The sequence below is a fragment of the Olea europaea genome, chromosome 6 (assembly GCF_002742605.1).
Source record: "Olea europaea var. sylvestris chromosome 6, O_europaea_v1, whole genome shotgun sequence".
NCBI classification, from domain to species: Eukaryota; Viridiplantae; Streptophyta; class Magnoliopsida; order Lamiales; family Oleaceae; genus Olea; species Olea europaea.
In genome coordinates, this window is record NC_036242.1 from 22,359,816 (window position 1) to 22,377,947 (window position 18,132).

Sequence of the window (18,132 nt, forward strand, 5' to 3'; positions counted from 1 at the left end):
ACTACCCGTATAGTATACTTACAAGTGAACCACTTTTCCCTACATGTAGTAGATTTGCAAGCACCAATCATTTTTATCTTATTACAATTTAAGCATTCTATGAACACTTCCCAAATATAGCTAGATGAATTTAATAACACTACTACTCACCGAGCAAAATAACTTCGTTCACCTCCGCAAAATTCACAAACAGTTATACTGATATACGTTACAAAATGTTAAGTAAACTTGTTATATTTAGAAACTATACAATAACCCCCGAAATTTTCAAGAAAAAAGAAATGAAAAAGGAAAGGGAAATGGTCTGATTTTATTTTATTTTTATTTTTTTAATTGAGATTTATTTGTTTTTGTTTTTATTTTCAGGTTAGTTTCATACGCAGCTGCGATAATTTGACCTCATTTTGAATTGGATAAATTAACTTTAGTTGAAGTCAAACATTCAAATTTTGTGACATTCACTAATGTCTAACGTGTCTTTTAAATATTGACGTAAATTCCATTGTAAGTGACTTGATGTCAAAACAATATTTTCCCAATGCTAGTTTTGGCACGCGCTTTAAACATGTATATTGATTTTTTGAGTATTGTGACCTCGTAGTTTTAGCTATAAATTTCGGAAAAGAAGAAGATAGCTACGAAAATTATGACATTGTTTACAATTGAATGTTACAATTTTCAGTAAAATGAGGGTTATCATTTATTCATTTAAAGAACTAGAACTTAAAAATGGTAAGAGTGATTAATTGGGAGGTCAATACAAATGACGAACGTGAGGTCCAACATTTTTAAGACAGAAAACACAGGACGTGATTTAACTATAGGTTATGCTCTGATTAAATTATTGTAAGCATAATTAGACTTGATAAAAATGTAAGTGTTATGCCTTAAGTCTAATCAATTTAAGTTGTAAACAATTTTAATATGTTTAATGTATTTATTTTGACAAGATCTATTATTTATTTGAATCATTATTCTAATAAATAATATTAAATAATAGAGTTCGTAAATTCAAATTTTGGTGATTTGTCATTCACAAAGAGTTGTGATTGTGAGATACAAATTACGTATGATTGAATATTAAATCATCCATGGTCGTAAGTAATGACAAGAAACGAATATTGTTATTACGGATAGACTATCACGTGTGACATTTTTTACTTGTGAAGTAAGTAATTGATTTCACAAACTAAAGTGTGGTAACACTGAAATGAACATGTGGATGTTTTATTAAGGAACAAAAGATTGGAGACCTGTTGGGAGATTTCACATGTATAACTATTTGAGTGTCAGTAATTAATTTATAACGTTCGGTAGTGAAATTGATCTTTTGACTTGAGGTCGTCATAGTGCTTTATATGAAGGCAGTCATACTTTGGTAGTGTTGGATTTTGCTATACCAAAGGTCACTAATACGATGTCGTTCGAATATATTAAGAATCATATGAAGGTTGTGTAAGATCAGTAAAAGATTCGTCACTCTTAAATAGCAAGAAATAATAACCTACATTTCGTTCAGTTAATTTGATAACGAAATCCTTGGCCAAGATGTACTCATAAGTCGAAAAAGAGTTTTCGACTTATATTGGCTTAATAGTGGAATGAATGATATGATCGATAATTGAGATTGACACATATTCATATCTCGTAATTGATCGAATCTTATTGACGAATGGATTATAGTTTCACGGTAAATGAAAAAAGTTTGATTTTGTCATATCCCATGATATTTTTCGTCACATGTATTGCTCCGAACATTGTTAGATATCGATCTGCGATGATGTATGTGAATTAGTGATAAATTAGAAGCGACGTTTTAGTTTATCCGTTTTGATTACATCAAAATAAAAATTCACATCATTAGGTATCGTGATTGAGAACTTAATGAGTCGCACACAAAGAAGAAATAGAAGAATGAGATTTACCAATTATTAATTAACAAGTATTGGATAATTAATTAATTGGGTTGTTTATTAATATAGACCCAAATTAATTAATTAAATTAATTAATTCATGGACCAAATTTAATTAATTTGATTAATTAAATATTGGACCGGGTTAAGATAAAGGTCAAGCCCGTTTTGGCTTATATAAATAAGCTGATTGGATTTGAAAATTGTAGAGAAAAATTTTATTATTCTTGCTAGTACAAGAAAAGTAAAAACATTGGTTCTCTCAATCTTGTTTTCTGTGTGAATTTTCATTAGAGGCTAGACAATTGGACAAATGTGGGTTGCAGATCGAGATTGTTGTAACAAAAGAAAAGCAATGGAGTTTGAATAATTCAATAAAGGTATAATTTCTATTACAATTTCTATGCACAAAACAGATTCTTGGTGGGAATTGAAATATTGTTTAAATTCCGCAGTGCATGATTAAGTAAGTTTCCAACAATAAAAATGTCGATGCTTTCATGAATCATATCTATGTTGAGATACGTGGAAAACTCTGGATTGCTAGACCACGGACCTGACAGCCGAATCCCTTGAATTCTCTCAACCTCATGATCGTAGTTCTCAATTTTCTTACTATGAAACGGTTTGAAAGTCTTTTCTGCCGGACGACTTGTAGGAGGTGAGAAGGGCCCTTACTCCGTCCCACCTTGTTGACTATGCATACATAAGCAAAAATTTTCAAAAATGAAGTGTTGTTTTGGAAAGGCATTTTCAACAAGTTATTAAACAAAATTATCTTAAATAGACATATTTAAATTAAGTTCTATTAGTCTACAAACAAGTGACTTTGTAAACAAGTTAGCAATCTCCATGGAGAAGGTAGCAAAAGGTAACAAGAGAATGCTACACTAATGATGATATTGAGTAACATGACAATCAATATCAATATATTTGGTCCTCTTGTGGAATATTGAATTGCACACAATCTAGATAGTCTTATTCTCACGATACAATTGAGTAAGTCGACGAAGAAATACACACATATCTGTAAGCCGCCAGCATAACCAAAGGATCTTACAAATAATAGAAGATATGTCATGATACGCCACTTCTATGAGAGATCTAGAAAACAATATCATGCTTCTTGCTCTTCTAAGAAATAAAGGAGTCACTATGAAAGATATAAAAGTCAGTAGTAGATCGGTGATTTATAGGACTACTAGCCTAATCAGCACCAAAAATGTTGCAACTCTAATTATGAAGTAGACGAAAGTAAAATACTCTAAAACTTGGTATCTTGAAGATACCCCAAAATACAAAAAACAGTAGCACAATAAACAGTCGTAAGCAAGGTAACAAACCAAGTAACTATTTAAATAGCACGCGAAATATGTGGATGGATTGATGGTGAGATAACCAAGTTACCAACAACAATATGATATAAATTAAGGTTCAACAATGGAGATCCATCAGAAAGAGAACATTGATCATTAAGATCAACAAGTGTATCAATAAAAAGTAATGACTTTTATCACAATTTCTATATAAATGCAAAGGCGATTCCTGGTGGAAATTGAAAATTATTTTATTTTTCGATGCGCATGATAAGTAGATTCCCAACACTTAAAACATTTGATTCAGCATCAGATTGGGATCTTTCATTTCGAAAATGTCAATTCTCATCGCAATCAGAGATGCTCACTGAACGGCAAAATTAGATCATCACTCTAAAGAATCCGGAAGGTCTGAGATTGTGCTAAAATCATCAATCCCAGTTTCTGGAAACTTTTTTTATAATGTGGAGAGACAAACCAGGGTCTGGATTTTTCAGGAGAGGAAGCAACTTATTGTGGGTTTCTGCTGCATTTATATAGATAGTAACTAGGAAGGAATAAATTACCAATACATACACTCTTTATCTCATCATAAAAAAATGCACAAAATGGTAAATTTCCATGGTGGCAAATGCGATGAAGTGAACAAAGATCCCTCTGGATTAGATCTTTGTACTTTTGTCTCTGCAAGACTTTATTCTCAATGCAATTTGTCATTAAAAAAAATAATAAAATTGATCAATTACTTGAACAAGTGTAAGAAATCAAAAACAGATCAAAACTTTGGAGATTAAACAAAGTGATAGATGTGTATGAATGAGGTAGAAGAGAAAGGATTATGTTTATGTTTGTGGTGGAATAATAATTTATTTTATCAAAAAGTATATTAAAACTCTAATTAAGTAATTTTATTTAAGGTTATTTAAGTAAATAAAAAAATGTGGTGCACTTAATAAATTTTGTAGTGGTAATATAATTACCCTTGAAATTACGCGAATGTTGATTGAGTTTCGTGAACGTACCTTTGCTCGAGCTCTTGGGTCCTTCGATCAGGATGTTACTTGCTTTTGTATCATGGTGCACGTGTTGAGCTTTCGTGTGGTCATGGATATATTCGATACCCCTTGCAGGATCAAGAGCAATCTGTGTTACTTGCATCCCATGACAGGCTGGTGGCTTAATTCATGATATCTGGTAAGAATTTTCTCCTGATTCATAGTTTCAAAGGAAAAAAAATAAAATACCATCTTATTATAAGGACGCGGTAAGTATAATATTGATTGCTCGACCGAGTGAATTGTTCACTCTCCTTGGTACTTCCAAACTTCAGTTTTAACTTCTGTTAAGCAATTAAGCAGATCTTACTGCACTAAAAACTATAAGCACCATACATTTAATTAGCTTTCATAAATGGATCATGGAGATGATCATTGAGATAACCATTTGGAATATACTCATAAACCAAGTAGCGGTCATCGTAACCCATCAGCTCTACCTACATTGTGGGCTCGACCGGATAAATTATTGAGCCTCTTTCACATTTCAAAAATAAAATGTAAAATTCAGTTCTTGGAAAACAATACTTTCCACATTGATGTGATGTATCTTGGACAACACTTTTGATTTCAGCCATAAAACCTTTGAATTTGTTAGATCTCATCTTCTTGATGGCAGCTTCTTGATGTCACAGTAACAGCTACAAATTTAAATTTCAAATAGTTGATACATTTAACTCAGAGAAATTAAAATTGAATATCAAACGCACAAATAGAATACCTGATATCCCAGTTCCCCAAAATATACTCTTCCGCATCCACCTTGCCCTCGTTTTCTTGTTTCATCAAAGTTACTTGTAGCCTCATCAATCTCCTCAACAGTGTACACCGTCGCTCTTTTCGATTCAAAAACTTGGATTTCTTGGTTCTTAATGTAAGTTGTTATGATTTCATGATCCGGTTGAAAAACTATCATCTTCAGTTGAAAAACTATCATATTAAAGTTTAAGCTTTTAAATTGGAATGGTTAATCGTGGTATTAGGAGCAAATAAAAGTTGTGGTAGTTCTAACCGACTTCCATTCATGAAGATTATGCATTTTTTAGGCAACTGTTGGACTTGCACATGAAGGGGGTGTTTATTGTTTCTCTAATAACTTAAGCTTTTAGATGAGGTCGCTACAACATCAACCATGGGAAGGGTAAAATAGAATAGATTAGCTACTTCACATATCAGGATAATAGAGATTTTGCAATAGAAATTAAATCAGTATTACTGGAATTTGACAATTTTGGTTTTCACTGAGATATTTGTCACCTTTCTTTGGCGTAGAAATTCTATTCTTTTCCATTGGCAAGCATAAGAGCAATCTGTTATCTATATAGGATGAATTCAGACCCAAATACAGGTTCAACTTCTCTTTCTCATCAACTTGAGCAGAAAGTAGAGTTGCAAAAGTCGATACAGTATCATGTGTCTGAACTGTATAAGTTACCACAATTTGCGAGTCTTTTTCCTCACAACCACATAAAAGATGTATATTTAGGACTACTCTGCAGTCAAGTTTGTATCTTCAGCCGCAACCTGCCTTACTTGCCTTACAGAATATCTGATTTGAAATGTCATAGAAAGTATTACAGAATGTTTTCGTCTGTAAACTGTATCGTGAAAGTATCCAACAGTGCCACCAACATTCTTTCAAGAATAGTTGATTGGTACTAGGTTGTCTTGTCAGTTAACATAATATATTTGCTTGATTTCTGTTATATTAGCAGAATAAAAGGATGCAATCTAATCTTTCTGAAATACGTTGTGCTGATAGAGAAGAACTTTACATGACGACGACCGATGGGGATTTGGAAGAGCAAGTAAAAGGATTAATTTGAGTTGAATTAGAAGCCGAACCTCTCGTAAATAGCCTACAAAATTGTGTGGATAAAAAGTATATTTGACTAGCTTAAATTATAACATGCATGAAGGAACATTGGGTTCAACAACCACCAAATTCAAAAGCCAGTTACATTTCTATGATTTTCAACCATTGACAAAATTTAGACATTTTCTAGTATCTGCCATTTTTTCGAAAGCCTAAAAAGTAGCCTGAAATCCCTGCCAGCCTTCCATTCAATCTTTGCATAGAGCCCTCTCTCTTTGCAAAAATGAATGTCTCGCACAAAAAATTATTGCGAGAACATGGCAAGCAGAGGAAGTATTCATCTATCAATAATATTCTTTTTTTTAGCAATCCTCCCTCTGCTTGCCTCTGCATTCCCTGGATTCTTCCATGTTGAAAATTCCAATTCTCCCTTTCAAAATGATGGTGTAAAAACCTTCTTTGGAGCACCAATTTTCAGGGGCAAGGGTGAAAACGAAGAGGCTTCTCTTCCATCAGATGATGTTGGAGAACAAGAGAAGCCCTTGAAGTATGAATCCAGGACAAAGGAGGAAACTGGAGTAAAGGGAACCACGAAGGGCAGATTGAGGGAAGGATTCTATGAGAAGACTTGCCCTCAAGCTGAGCTGATCGTGAACGACGTTATGAACAAGGCTTTCCAGAATGATTCTGGCCTGGCTGCTGCTCTCCTTCGCCTATTTTTCCATGATTGTTTTGTCACGGTAAGTCGCTCATGTCTATACCGTAATTGCTCACTGACCGATGTTTGAGAAAAGTACAAGAAATCATTTTTGTCATCAGATTTTTTTACTTCTATGACATGTTTGTTAGAGTTGACCAGACAACATTGATAGTACTAAAAGAAAAAGAAGTTAAAATCTTGTTTGTTAAAATACCCACATGAATGGGATACAACGAAACATGCATGCAGGGTTGTGATGCCTCGATCCTCTTGGACAAAACACCTGGCGGCGAGGAAGTCGAGAAGGCATCAGGTGCCAATGGCATGTTCATACGAGGCTTCGAAGCAATCGACGAAATTAAAAGGAAGCTAGAGTACGAATGCCCCAGCGTCGTTTCTTGTGCAGACATACTAGCATTTGCAAACCGCGAATCCCTAGTATTCTCAGGCCTCCCATCCTATAATGTGGCTGCAGGTCGCCGTGACAGCCTAACTTCCCTCGCCAAAAACGTCGAGAACAACGTCCCACTTCCTGATCAAACTACTCAGCAAATAACGGCCCTGTTCAATAGAAAAGGCCTAACAGTTGAAGAAATGGTTGTTCTGACAGGAGCGCATTCTATTGGCATTGCACATTGTGCCAACATTATCGAGAGATTTTGGGATCAACAAAAGCGAAAAGAAATTGAACCAGGCTATCACGGGGCAGTCGGGTTCTCTTGCGGGAATGACCCGGAACAAATATTTCCATTCGATACACTCACAGAATACAAAATGGATTCACATTTCTACAAGCAAGTGTTGAATAAGAGAGCCTTGATTGAATCAGATCAAAATATGGCCCGTGATCCTCAAACTGCCAATATTATGAAAACGTTGGCTGATGATCAAGAGGGATGGTTCGGTAAATTCATCAAAACCATCATTAAATTGGGAGAGATTGAGGTTCTTACAGGGGATCAGGGAGAAATCAGAAAACAATGTCGGGATTTCAATCAAAACACACGCGGCATTTTTGGATTAGGGTAATCTATTTGTTTACCTCTTTTGTTCAATAATTTGTGAACGTTTCATTCAAAGAGAACAATTCGTAAGAGGAAAACTCTGAATCATACCCTGAATAAAATATTGATTCTGCTTAAAAGTAAGTTTGACTTACTTTTGAGTTACTTATTTGGTGAGACGTGATTTTTACTGTTATCTTTTTTTTATCAAGACTTATTTTAGAAAACTTAAATATTAATAAAAACTCTTATAGTACTCTTTAGAAGTTACGTTATTTATAACTGAAATGCCAAATTTTGGATGATAATTATGACTAGCTACAACTTCCGTGGTGTCCTAACGGCAGGTCGTGATGGCCCTGCTGCCCCGCACCCCGCCTCGCCCTTGCCCTGTTTCTTGCCCCGCTTTTTTTTTTTTTTTTTTCGAGTTCAATAAAATACAGATAATATTCAAGTTAATAAAGTTAATATCCAAAATAAACACTACAAATCTTAAATATAATGGCCACTATTGGTACACAACATTGATTATTAGGATGAACAAGGTTTTTTATATTTTTTTCCTTTGATATTGTCACAAATGTTGTAACCCCACACACTTTAATTTATTACAATAACGGTTTGAAAGTCTTTTCTGCCGGACGACTTGTAGGAGGTGAGAAGGGCCCTTACTCCGTCCCACCTTGTTGACTATGCATACATAAGCAAAAATTTTCAAAAATGAAGTGTTGTTTTGGAAAGGCATTTTCAACAAGTTATTAAACAAAATTATCTTAAATAGACATATTTAAATTAAGTTCTATTAGTCTACAAACAAGTGACTTTGTAAACAAGTTAGCAATCTCCATGGAGAAGGTAGCAAAAGGTAACAAGAGAATGCTACACTAATGATGATATTGAGTAACATGACAATCAATATCAATATATTTGGTCCTCTTGTGGAATATTGAATTGCACACAATCTAGATAGTCTTATTCTCACGATACAATTGAGTAAGTCGACGAAGAAATACACACATATCTGTAAGCCGCCAGCATAACCAAAGGATCTTACAAATAATAGAAGATATGTCATGATACGCCACTTCTATGAGAGATCTAGAAAACAATATCATGCTTCTTGCTCTTCTAAGAAATAAAGGAATCACTATGAAAGATATAAAAGTCAGTAGTAGATCGGTGATTTATAGGACTACTAGCCTAATCAGCACCAAAAATGTTGCAACTCTAATTATGAAGTAGACGAAAGTAAAATACTCTAAAACTTGGTATCTTGAAGATACCCCAAAATACAAAAAACAGTAGCACAATAAACAGTCGTAAGCAAGGTAACAAACCAAGTAACTATTTAAATAGCACGCGAAATATGTGGATGGATTGATGGTGAGATAACCAAGTTACCAACAACAATATGATATAAATTAAGGTTCAACAATGGAGATCCATCAGAAAGAGAACATTGATCATTAAGATCAACAAGTGTATCAATCGTCATATTATTTGTAAGAAGAACATACTTAAATATATCAACTATGTACCTAGATTGAGGAAAAAGATAATCTTTTGTAGATGATGCTATCACTACAAGGAATTTATACTTTTCCTACAAATTTTCTATTGACAAATTGAAATTTATACGCAAAGTTCACTTTTTCCCACAAAAAGATGTCTTGTACGGCTATGATTTGTTTCAAACTTTTAGACTTGTGCCTACAAAATATTTTTCTTTTCTCGACCAAAAAAAAAATTATGGGCAAGATATATCTTTTCCAGAAAAATATATTTGGCATGTTCGTAGGCTAATAAGTAGCGAGAAAAAATTTTTGATTTTGATTTTGATTTTTAATCCCAGATATTTGAAGTGAAAAGTGAAAAAAAAAAAAATATATATATATATATATATATATATATATATATATATATATATATATATCCTAATAAAATTTAATTACATTATTCTTGCCTCTTCTCATCCTCACACCTAGCAAAGAAGATGAAATTACTGTCACGGTTGGGTCTCCACCACATTGATTATGAAGTTGCCGCCTTCACAGTTGCAATCTATATAAGGCATTCATTCCGTGTAGAAACTAGTAACAGTATTATAAGAAGGTTTTTGATGAAGTTTTGAAAATCTGATGTATATAAGCAAGGGACTCTCATTTGAGGACGCTTTCAAAATGTTCAAAACCTGTGGTTACAACATGCTGGTGGAAAAGGAGGTTCAGTTTTTTCCATTTTTCTGTTATCTATTTGGATTTCTTCTTCTGTAAGTTTTTCGTGCAATTTTTTTAGGTTTTATTTATTGTTCTGATTAAGTGTTTCTCTTTTTCTAGGAGAAAATAGGAAAATTTTCAGGAGAATAAGATTATAAAATTCTTGGGTTTTACGTGAAATCCTCTTTCAGGAGTGATGGAAGCTATAGTGATAATGGTCATTGCTCTAGCTAATGTAGGAGTGAGCACTCATAGTTTCCTTTAATTTGTTCACATTTTTTTGCTCTTTTTTGAGAAATAATAAGTTTATTTCAGTTTTATTATCCCTAATTTAACCATTTTGAAGATAGAAAATTAAGTTTATATGCAAAAAAACTTCAATTAACTAATCTGATATTGATTTCGTAATATTTTTATAGAGGATTTTTGCTTTTAAAATTGCTGCCCCCCGCTCCTTTTCCCTCCATTTGTTTTTTTTTTTTCCCCTTATTATCAGTCTATTTATATATTTAATCTTTACAAGGAAAAACACCGAATTAGGAAGACATTGTTGGGATTATTACTTTTTTGGTGTTTCTTGTCCTTTTTGTTTGTTAGTTATATATATGGCTCTTGATTCATATTTCTTGTGATCTCTGAATTCTTATTGTTTTTTAACTTCATTTACTAGGGGGACAAGGAAGACAATTGATATTGGATAGCATGGATAAACGCCTACGATGACGAGCAGAGTGAGGCGTCACACGTCTACATTAGTCCATTGACCCCTATGAGCGCTCTACCTCTACACTAGACCGTCGATCCCATGAGCGCTCTACTTCTATACTAGATCGTCAACCCCATGAACGCTCTACGTCTACGCTAGACCATCGACCAGTCCAACACTTCGCCTAAAATCATTGATGAATTGATGGGATTCACGTAACGGTATCACGAGTACAACCAACGGGAAGTTGAAGACCCCCTCAAAACATTGGGGTAATGAAAAAGGGTGGGACACGTGTCATCGTAACCATCCAGCGTTCACCTGGCTTCAGACACCAATAAATACACCCAATGCGGGATAGGTATCTCTCAAAAAAAATTTGGCTATCCGAATTCCATCTTTGTTTTTCCTAACATCGTATACTGATTCTCACGTCAGAGGTAAAACGAGGGGAGAAAGCCCTGTCCTCATTTTTCAGGTAACACTAATTCATCGGAGTAGTGGGAACGCCTTGTGCCACCATGTGGACACGAAGGTATTGTTCCACAACTACTTCATTAGCATCGTTTGTGAGAACTCTTCCACTGAACACAAAAGCTATGTCGAGAAGGCGAACAAAAAGTGATATGCGCCTGAGGGCAACTGCGGTAGAGACCAAGTCAGTCGCGACGGGCCTCAACCCACCGCCACCACCACAGTATGTAACGTAAAGCCAGTTTAGCTATTTGGAAACCTAATTGGCAGCGATGATGACCCTTTTGTAGAATCAGACACAGAGTGCCATGCTCCCGTTCCCACACTCGACGGAGGCCGCATCACCACCCTAAGGGGCACATATAGAAGCCCCACCTATCATCCAGTCGATGACAGCGGGCTCGGGGGTGACAATCCTGCAGCCTTCATCGCTCATGGTGGTTCTGGAATGGAGGATGGAAGAAATCATGACACGGAAGATACATCATGCATTGTCCAGGAGGATGGATAAACGCAAGCATATGGTTTTAAAAGAAGATCCGTTCGCACATGAGATCATGATGATCCCTCTATCCAAGGGCTTCAAATAGCCTATGATAGAAGCTTACTACGGGATTACGGATCTACTTAACCACCTCTAGACCTTCGATGATTTAATGAGATTTTACATAGCACTTGATACAGTGATGTACCGATCCTTACTCGAACCCTCAGGAGGGAAGCTAGGGCTGGTGGCAACATTAGCCTCCCGTTCTGTCAGAATGTTTGATGAGCTCTCCAAGAGATTTTTGCCCTACTTCCTCAGTAGCAAGAGGAAGAGGAAAACAACCATTAGTTTGACGCAGGTCATCTAGGAAAAAGACTAATATTTACAAGAATACCTGGCCAGGTTTAGCTGAGCGAAACTTAGAATAGAAGACCTCCATATGTCGATAGTGGTAACTGTGCTGATAAACGGAACACGGAACTGAGCCTTTAAGATGTCAATTTTTAAAAACCCCCAGAGTCGATGCATGACCTATTGAAGAAGGGAGGCAAATGTGTTGATGTTGAGGAAGCAAAGAAGGTTGAAAAAAATCTCAGATAAGGATGGAGATAGAAAGTCACAAGAGAAAGGCAGGTGATGAACCAAGATTTATTGACAAAAATAAGCCAATGAATGAGCGCATAAGCAAGGGCGCCATCCAGGATCGACCGGTCAGGGAAAGGTGAGAGCAAGGTAAGGCATTCACCCCTTTAAATGCCCCGCACGCAAAGCTTTTGATGGACATACGAAACATGAAGGAGGTCAAATGGCCGAAACCAATGACGACGCCATTTAGCAAGAAAAACCAAGGCAAATACTATCACTTTCACAAGGATCACAGCATAATACTAAGGAGTGCCTGCAGCTAAAGGAGGAGATTGAGCGCTTTTGAGATGGAGGGCTTTTAAGAATATATGTGAAGGACAATCGGGGTAAAAAAAAAAAAAAAGTAGAGGATCGTCCCCGGCCCAAAGCTGGGGTAATAAACATGATCATGGGGAGTGGCAGCAAGTGAAGATCCTTCAAAGCCAAAAAATCGGCTATAACCCTTAACCGCTAAACCCAATGTCCGATGGTCAACATAGTCCAGGTGACTGGACAGAAAGCCTTCAAAGCCAAAAAATTGGCTAAGGGCCTTAACTGCTAGACCCAACACTCAAACAGTTGACATAGTCTAAACGGCTAGGCGGAGATCCTTCAAAGCCAAAAAAATTGCCTAAGACCCTTAATCGCCAGACCTAACGCCAGACAGTCGACATAGTCCAAGTGGCTAGGCGAAAAGCCTTCAAAGTCAAAAAATTGGCTAAGGCTCTTAATTGCTAGACCCTGCACCTGACGATCGACATAGCACAAGTGACAAAGCCTTTGAAATTGAAAAATTGGTTAAAGCCCTTGAAATCATTGGATCCAAGCCAAGGACACCCATAACAAAAGCCTTTTCCACAAGCTACCATGCAATTAAACAAGAAAAACAGTGCAAGAGAAAGCTAACTAATCATACACACTTAAGAGCAAAGCCCATACAGATGGAAAATTTAACATTGATAACAGTCAATAAAAAAGCATTCATATCCAAAATATATGATGACCTCCTGTCTACATCCCGAACAAGTAGGAGAAAATGAGATACATAATGATAAAAGGCAACAAAAAAAGAGAAAACTGCCAAAGGGCATACTACTAAATGGTACTTCAACTCGAAGGGAAGGCTCCTCCGCTACCGTCTTGCGACAAATGCCCAAAGACCTGGACGGATGCCCCCGCTCTCCTCACTCTTACACTGTGCAAGAAACTTATCAAAATTGGAGAGGTCAATAGAAGGATGCTTGGCTAATATCCACTCTTTGGCTAATTTGATGAACACCACCATCGCCTTCTCCTCGTATGAATGCAAAGCCTTGGCATAATCAGATGACAACTTGTACCGCTCTATGGAAGCCTCATCTAGCGCACGAGCCAAGACAGACTGCGGGTTGTCAATCTCTATCTCCTACTCGTGGGCTCAAACCTCCTAAACTTCAAAAAGACTTCTTTAAAGAAGATATCTTCTTCTTGTGATGGTGAACCTCTTTTTTCATATCTTCTACAAGAGCTTTCAATTCTGAGGCATGACGGTGGCTCGACTCAATAAGCCCGATCTGAAAGGCCACCACCTAGAGGTAAGGAGACAAAGTAGAAGACAAGTGTTAACCATGCTCGAAAAAAGAAGGTTCAACATAAAAGAAGATGTGGAATTAAAAGTGTACCCTCTGGGTGTAGATCGCCAAAGCTTTCTCAATATCATCAGTACTGCATCCCACAATCACTCTAACCCGAGCAGGTGTCACTAGAGATTGAAGTATTCCCATCTCATGATAGCCTTAGGTGGGGAAAAATCTGAAGTTAGGAAGCAAGCTCTCGCGCTCACACCTTGTACGGCTGGAAATACCTTCTTTCAACCCGAGTGGGAAAGCAACTTTAGTAGGCTCTTCCGAAAGCTGGGGTCTCCTTTACTGTGTGAGACCTCCCCTCACGATAAACTGTTTTCTTTTTCTTCAAGGGGACGGAGGATAGATCCGCATCGCTCTTATATCCATGCTATGGCATAGAGTCCGTAGTCTCATCCAGATCAAATTTCATGCCTACACACATAAGGAGAGACCCATCAAGCTCAAAGAACAACTAACAAAGATGCATAAAATACGAAATAAAAAAGGAAGAAAATGGGAGTGCTTAAGAGTTTACCATCAACCAACATGAGATCCTGGTCGCTACCTGGCGCAGATAAGATCTTTAATACATCATCAAGATCAAAGTCCATATCTACAAACACACAATCAATCTCATCAATCCCGAGGAATGGCAAGTAAAATATACGCAAATGAATAAATGGAAACTAGTAAGAAGACCCTACCAATAGGTCAACTAATCCTTACTTTTAACATGTTCCTCATAATCAAGATCGATCCTAAGTTAGGTGTAAGAGGTGGTGTACCAATCATTTGTTGAATTTAAGCTGTTAGAAGAGGGATGACCTCTACTTGACTATTGAAAAGGTGAATTTAAGGTGCCGCCAATTGGTATTGAAAGGAAATTGACCACCAAGGGCAAAAAAAAAAAAAAAAAAGAATTGGGATTTCCACCTGCTGTTTGAATTTCTAAAATTGGGAAAGCACAAGGGAACCCTAGTAGTGAAAAAGACAAATGCATTATATTGAACTAATTCGTGCATTTCAAAGATGTACCTAAAGAGATTTATAGAAAGTAGAACTTTTTGTTAAGGCAAATATACAAGAAGTATAGTGCCTTCCTCCATGTGTTGGGGTTTATCTAACTATGAATAAGGTGAAATTCATTGAAAATCGAGATAACAAAGGGGTGGATGGGGAACCAAAAACCACCATCCATAATGTCCTTATACACAGCTACCTCGTGGGACCAGGGGAGTCTTTCTTTGGGCCCGAGGGCTCTATAGACGTAATTGTCAACCCATTCAAATCTACTAAGGCATTTTTCCAATTTGAGTGGGGAGTTGTAGAGGCTATAACATTTAGGAATCTCAAGGATGACCATCTCCCCCCTTTGGTCCCATCCAATTTCTATATTTCAATCCAAGGACTTGTTGGAACTAATATGCCTTTTGGGAGGAATTGATTGGAATGCTAGAGTCTCATATAAATGAGTCGGACTATCGGAATCATGAGGGGATAAATCAAGCTTACCAGAGGAGTCGTCGCTCAGTCCTCGATCAGCCAGTTGGTCGTTGACCGACAGGTCCCTCCGACGACGGGTCAAATGTCACACTCATCCCATTATTTTTGCTTTTATCGAAAGAAGAAGTGATGATAGTTTTATACATGAAACAAAGGGGAGAAGAAAAACAAATTCAAAACTAAAGCTTGGAATAATGGAAGGAAGGAGGATAGTTACCTTGGTTGGGAGAATAGCTAGAGGATTGGAGGAAAGGAAACTAGAGAAAGGGCTCCATCTCTTTATATAGGCCAAAGATTTAAAAAAAATGGGGAGAAATTTCCCCTCCCAAAACTAAACCCATTTGCTGTGTGCCATGTGTATAGTATTGTGGCTACCCAACTCGACTTGAATTGCTTGACTCACTTATATAGAACTAATTATTTTCAAAAGATGTTAAAAAAATTCGAGAATACGAAGATGCTACCTCTTGCTGAAAAACATCTACAAGGGATACGAGGCTAGTGATATTGGATAACATGGATAACCGCCTACGATGACGAGCAGAGTAAGGCGTCACACGTCTACACTAGTTCGTCGACCCCATGAGCGCTCTACCTCTACACTAGACGGTCGACCCCCTATAAGCACTCTACCTCTACGTTAGACTGTCGACTGCTAGGAGCGTTCTACCTTTATGCCAGACCGTCGGCCAGCATCAAATTACCTATGTGGCTAATCTAACACTTAGCCATAAAATCATTGATTAATTGATGAGATTCTCGTAACGGCTATCATGAGTACAACCAATAGGCGGGAAGTAGAAGACCCCTCTCAAAAAGTAAAGGTAGTGAAAATGGCTACGTGGGACACGTGGCATCATAACCACCCAACATTTACCTGGTTTCAGGCACCTATAAATACACCAAAGGCAAAACAGGTATCTCTCAGAAAAACTTTGGCTATCCGAATTCCTTCTTTGTTGTTCCTAATACCATATATTGATTCTCACGCTGGAGGTAAAACAGAAGAGAAAGCCTCACTTGCATTTTTTAGGTAACACCAGTTCATCGGAGTAACAGGAATGCCCTATGCCACAAAGTAGACACGGAGGTATTGTTCCACATACGGTCACAGTTAACATAAATTTGGTCATAATGAGATAGATTTGATCGCTCACTACCATTCCCAACATTGGCAACGAAACGTATCTGCCTCACCAGAACTACTTGTATTACCAGCAACGGAACTATTGACACCATACCACACTATACCACACCACCACCAATACAACCTAACAACATTGCAACCGATGCCAACACCATGACAAAGACCACCATCTCCAGATTCAACAAAAATCGTCCCAACAGCCATATCCACTGCTATTGCCAACAATAAAAATCACTCATCACCATATCCAACAAAATCACCGCCTTAAAAACCACCCCCACCACACCATTACCATAGCTTGAAAAGATCTCATGCTTGATTGCTTGTGGTTTGGTGGCCTGCGTACGGGGAAAGTGAATAAGGCAACATAGCAATGTCCACTACATCCACTGTCGCCACCACTACCATACCATCATCATCTCCGCAAATCACCACCACCACATCTTCTTCTTCACCTCTACCATAAATATTCCCAAACAGGCAGTCATCGCACACGACATAGCGGCACTGTAGATCCCGTGTCAATTCATCCCCTTTTCATTACAGCAACACCGACAACTTCGATGCCATCTCTATCACTACAAATATTCCCAAACCTATAGCCACCGCCAACTATAGCCGCACACGACACAGTGACGATGAGGAAAAGATCGTCGTTAAGCACAAAGCAGCGGCGGCCATCGTCGTTGCTTTGTTCATAGCGACGATGCTAAGGCTTTGAAGAATTTGAGGTGACGGTCCAATTCTAGAGATAGAATGAGGGGAACACTAGAGAAAGAGAGATTGGGTGTGGTGTGTGGGAGCTTGGGGTGGGTAGGTTGAATTATTAGGAGTATATTTATATAATAATTTCTAATTACCACCTGAATTATGAAACTAAACTTAACCCCTCTTATTTATGAGAACTAGTTTTTAAACTCAGATTTCTATGTAATTTTCCTTAGAAAATATATTAAGGCTCTGAAAGCCCATTACAAGGAAAATCTACTATAGTAGGCTAGGCCCAATATGGTCGTGGGCTCTTGAAGCCTTACAGTAGAACTAGCCTATTCTCTGAAGTTGGTTTTAAATATGAGCAGAAATTGAAGCAATACGACTGCAAATCGCTTAAATATAAAAATTTGAACTCAAATCAACTTTTTGAATATATCAGTTAAATCAGTTTATTAATGGAAAAGTATATGAATACGGCATAATTTCCAAAGGATAGGAAAAAAATGTGAGATATGAAAGTTTCATTCTATACCGTAATTTACCCATATATAATTTACGATTTTGGTTCACTTGCAATTTATCGAGTCAAACATATTTTTATCTATTCATAACATATCCTATGCTGAAGTTGTAGAACGTCAAATTCCTCTTATAAATATAACAAAGTTGTCATTATATAAGATTCAAATTTTGAATTTATTTTATTCCTTTTCTAGTCAACGTTTTTTAGGTTGATTTTGTTCATGTTGTATAAATATGCAACAAATATTATTAGAGTCATAACCATTTGTTCATACATGGGAAAATGATGTTTTCTCATGTTAAAACACAATTTCTTTTCAAAATTAAATTA

At 36.8% G+C, this 18,132-nt stretch overlaps 2 protein-coding genes across 2 annotated transcripts in view; both read left to right on the plus strand.

Annotated features, from left to right (window-relative positions):
• The first annotated feature begins 4,986 nt into the window (after positions 1-4,986).
• On the plus strand, positions 4,987-7,983 carry LOC111396177 (peroxidase 44-like). The gene is made up of 2 exons (XM_023022516.1): positions 4,987-6,840; positions 7,050-7,983. Exons 1-2 carry the CDS (start codon positions 6,388-6,390, stop codon positions 7,827-7,829), a joined length of 1,233 nt encoding a protein of 410 aa, XP_022878284.1. The 5' UTR covers positions 4,987-6,387; the 3' UTR covers positions 7,830-7,983.
• Positions 7,984-17,321: 9,338 nt separating this feature from the next.
• Positions 17,322-18,132, plus strand: part of LOC111395273 (2-methylene-furan-3-one reductase-like) — an 11,411-nt gene continuing 10,600 nt past the window's right edge. The window contains exon 1 of the mRNA XM_023021258.1: positions 17,322-17,357. Within this exon, the coding sequence (XP_022877026.1) occupies positions 17,322-17,357 (36 nt within the window). The remainder of the gene's footprint in view (positions 17,358-18,132) is intronic.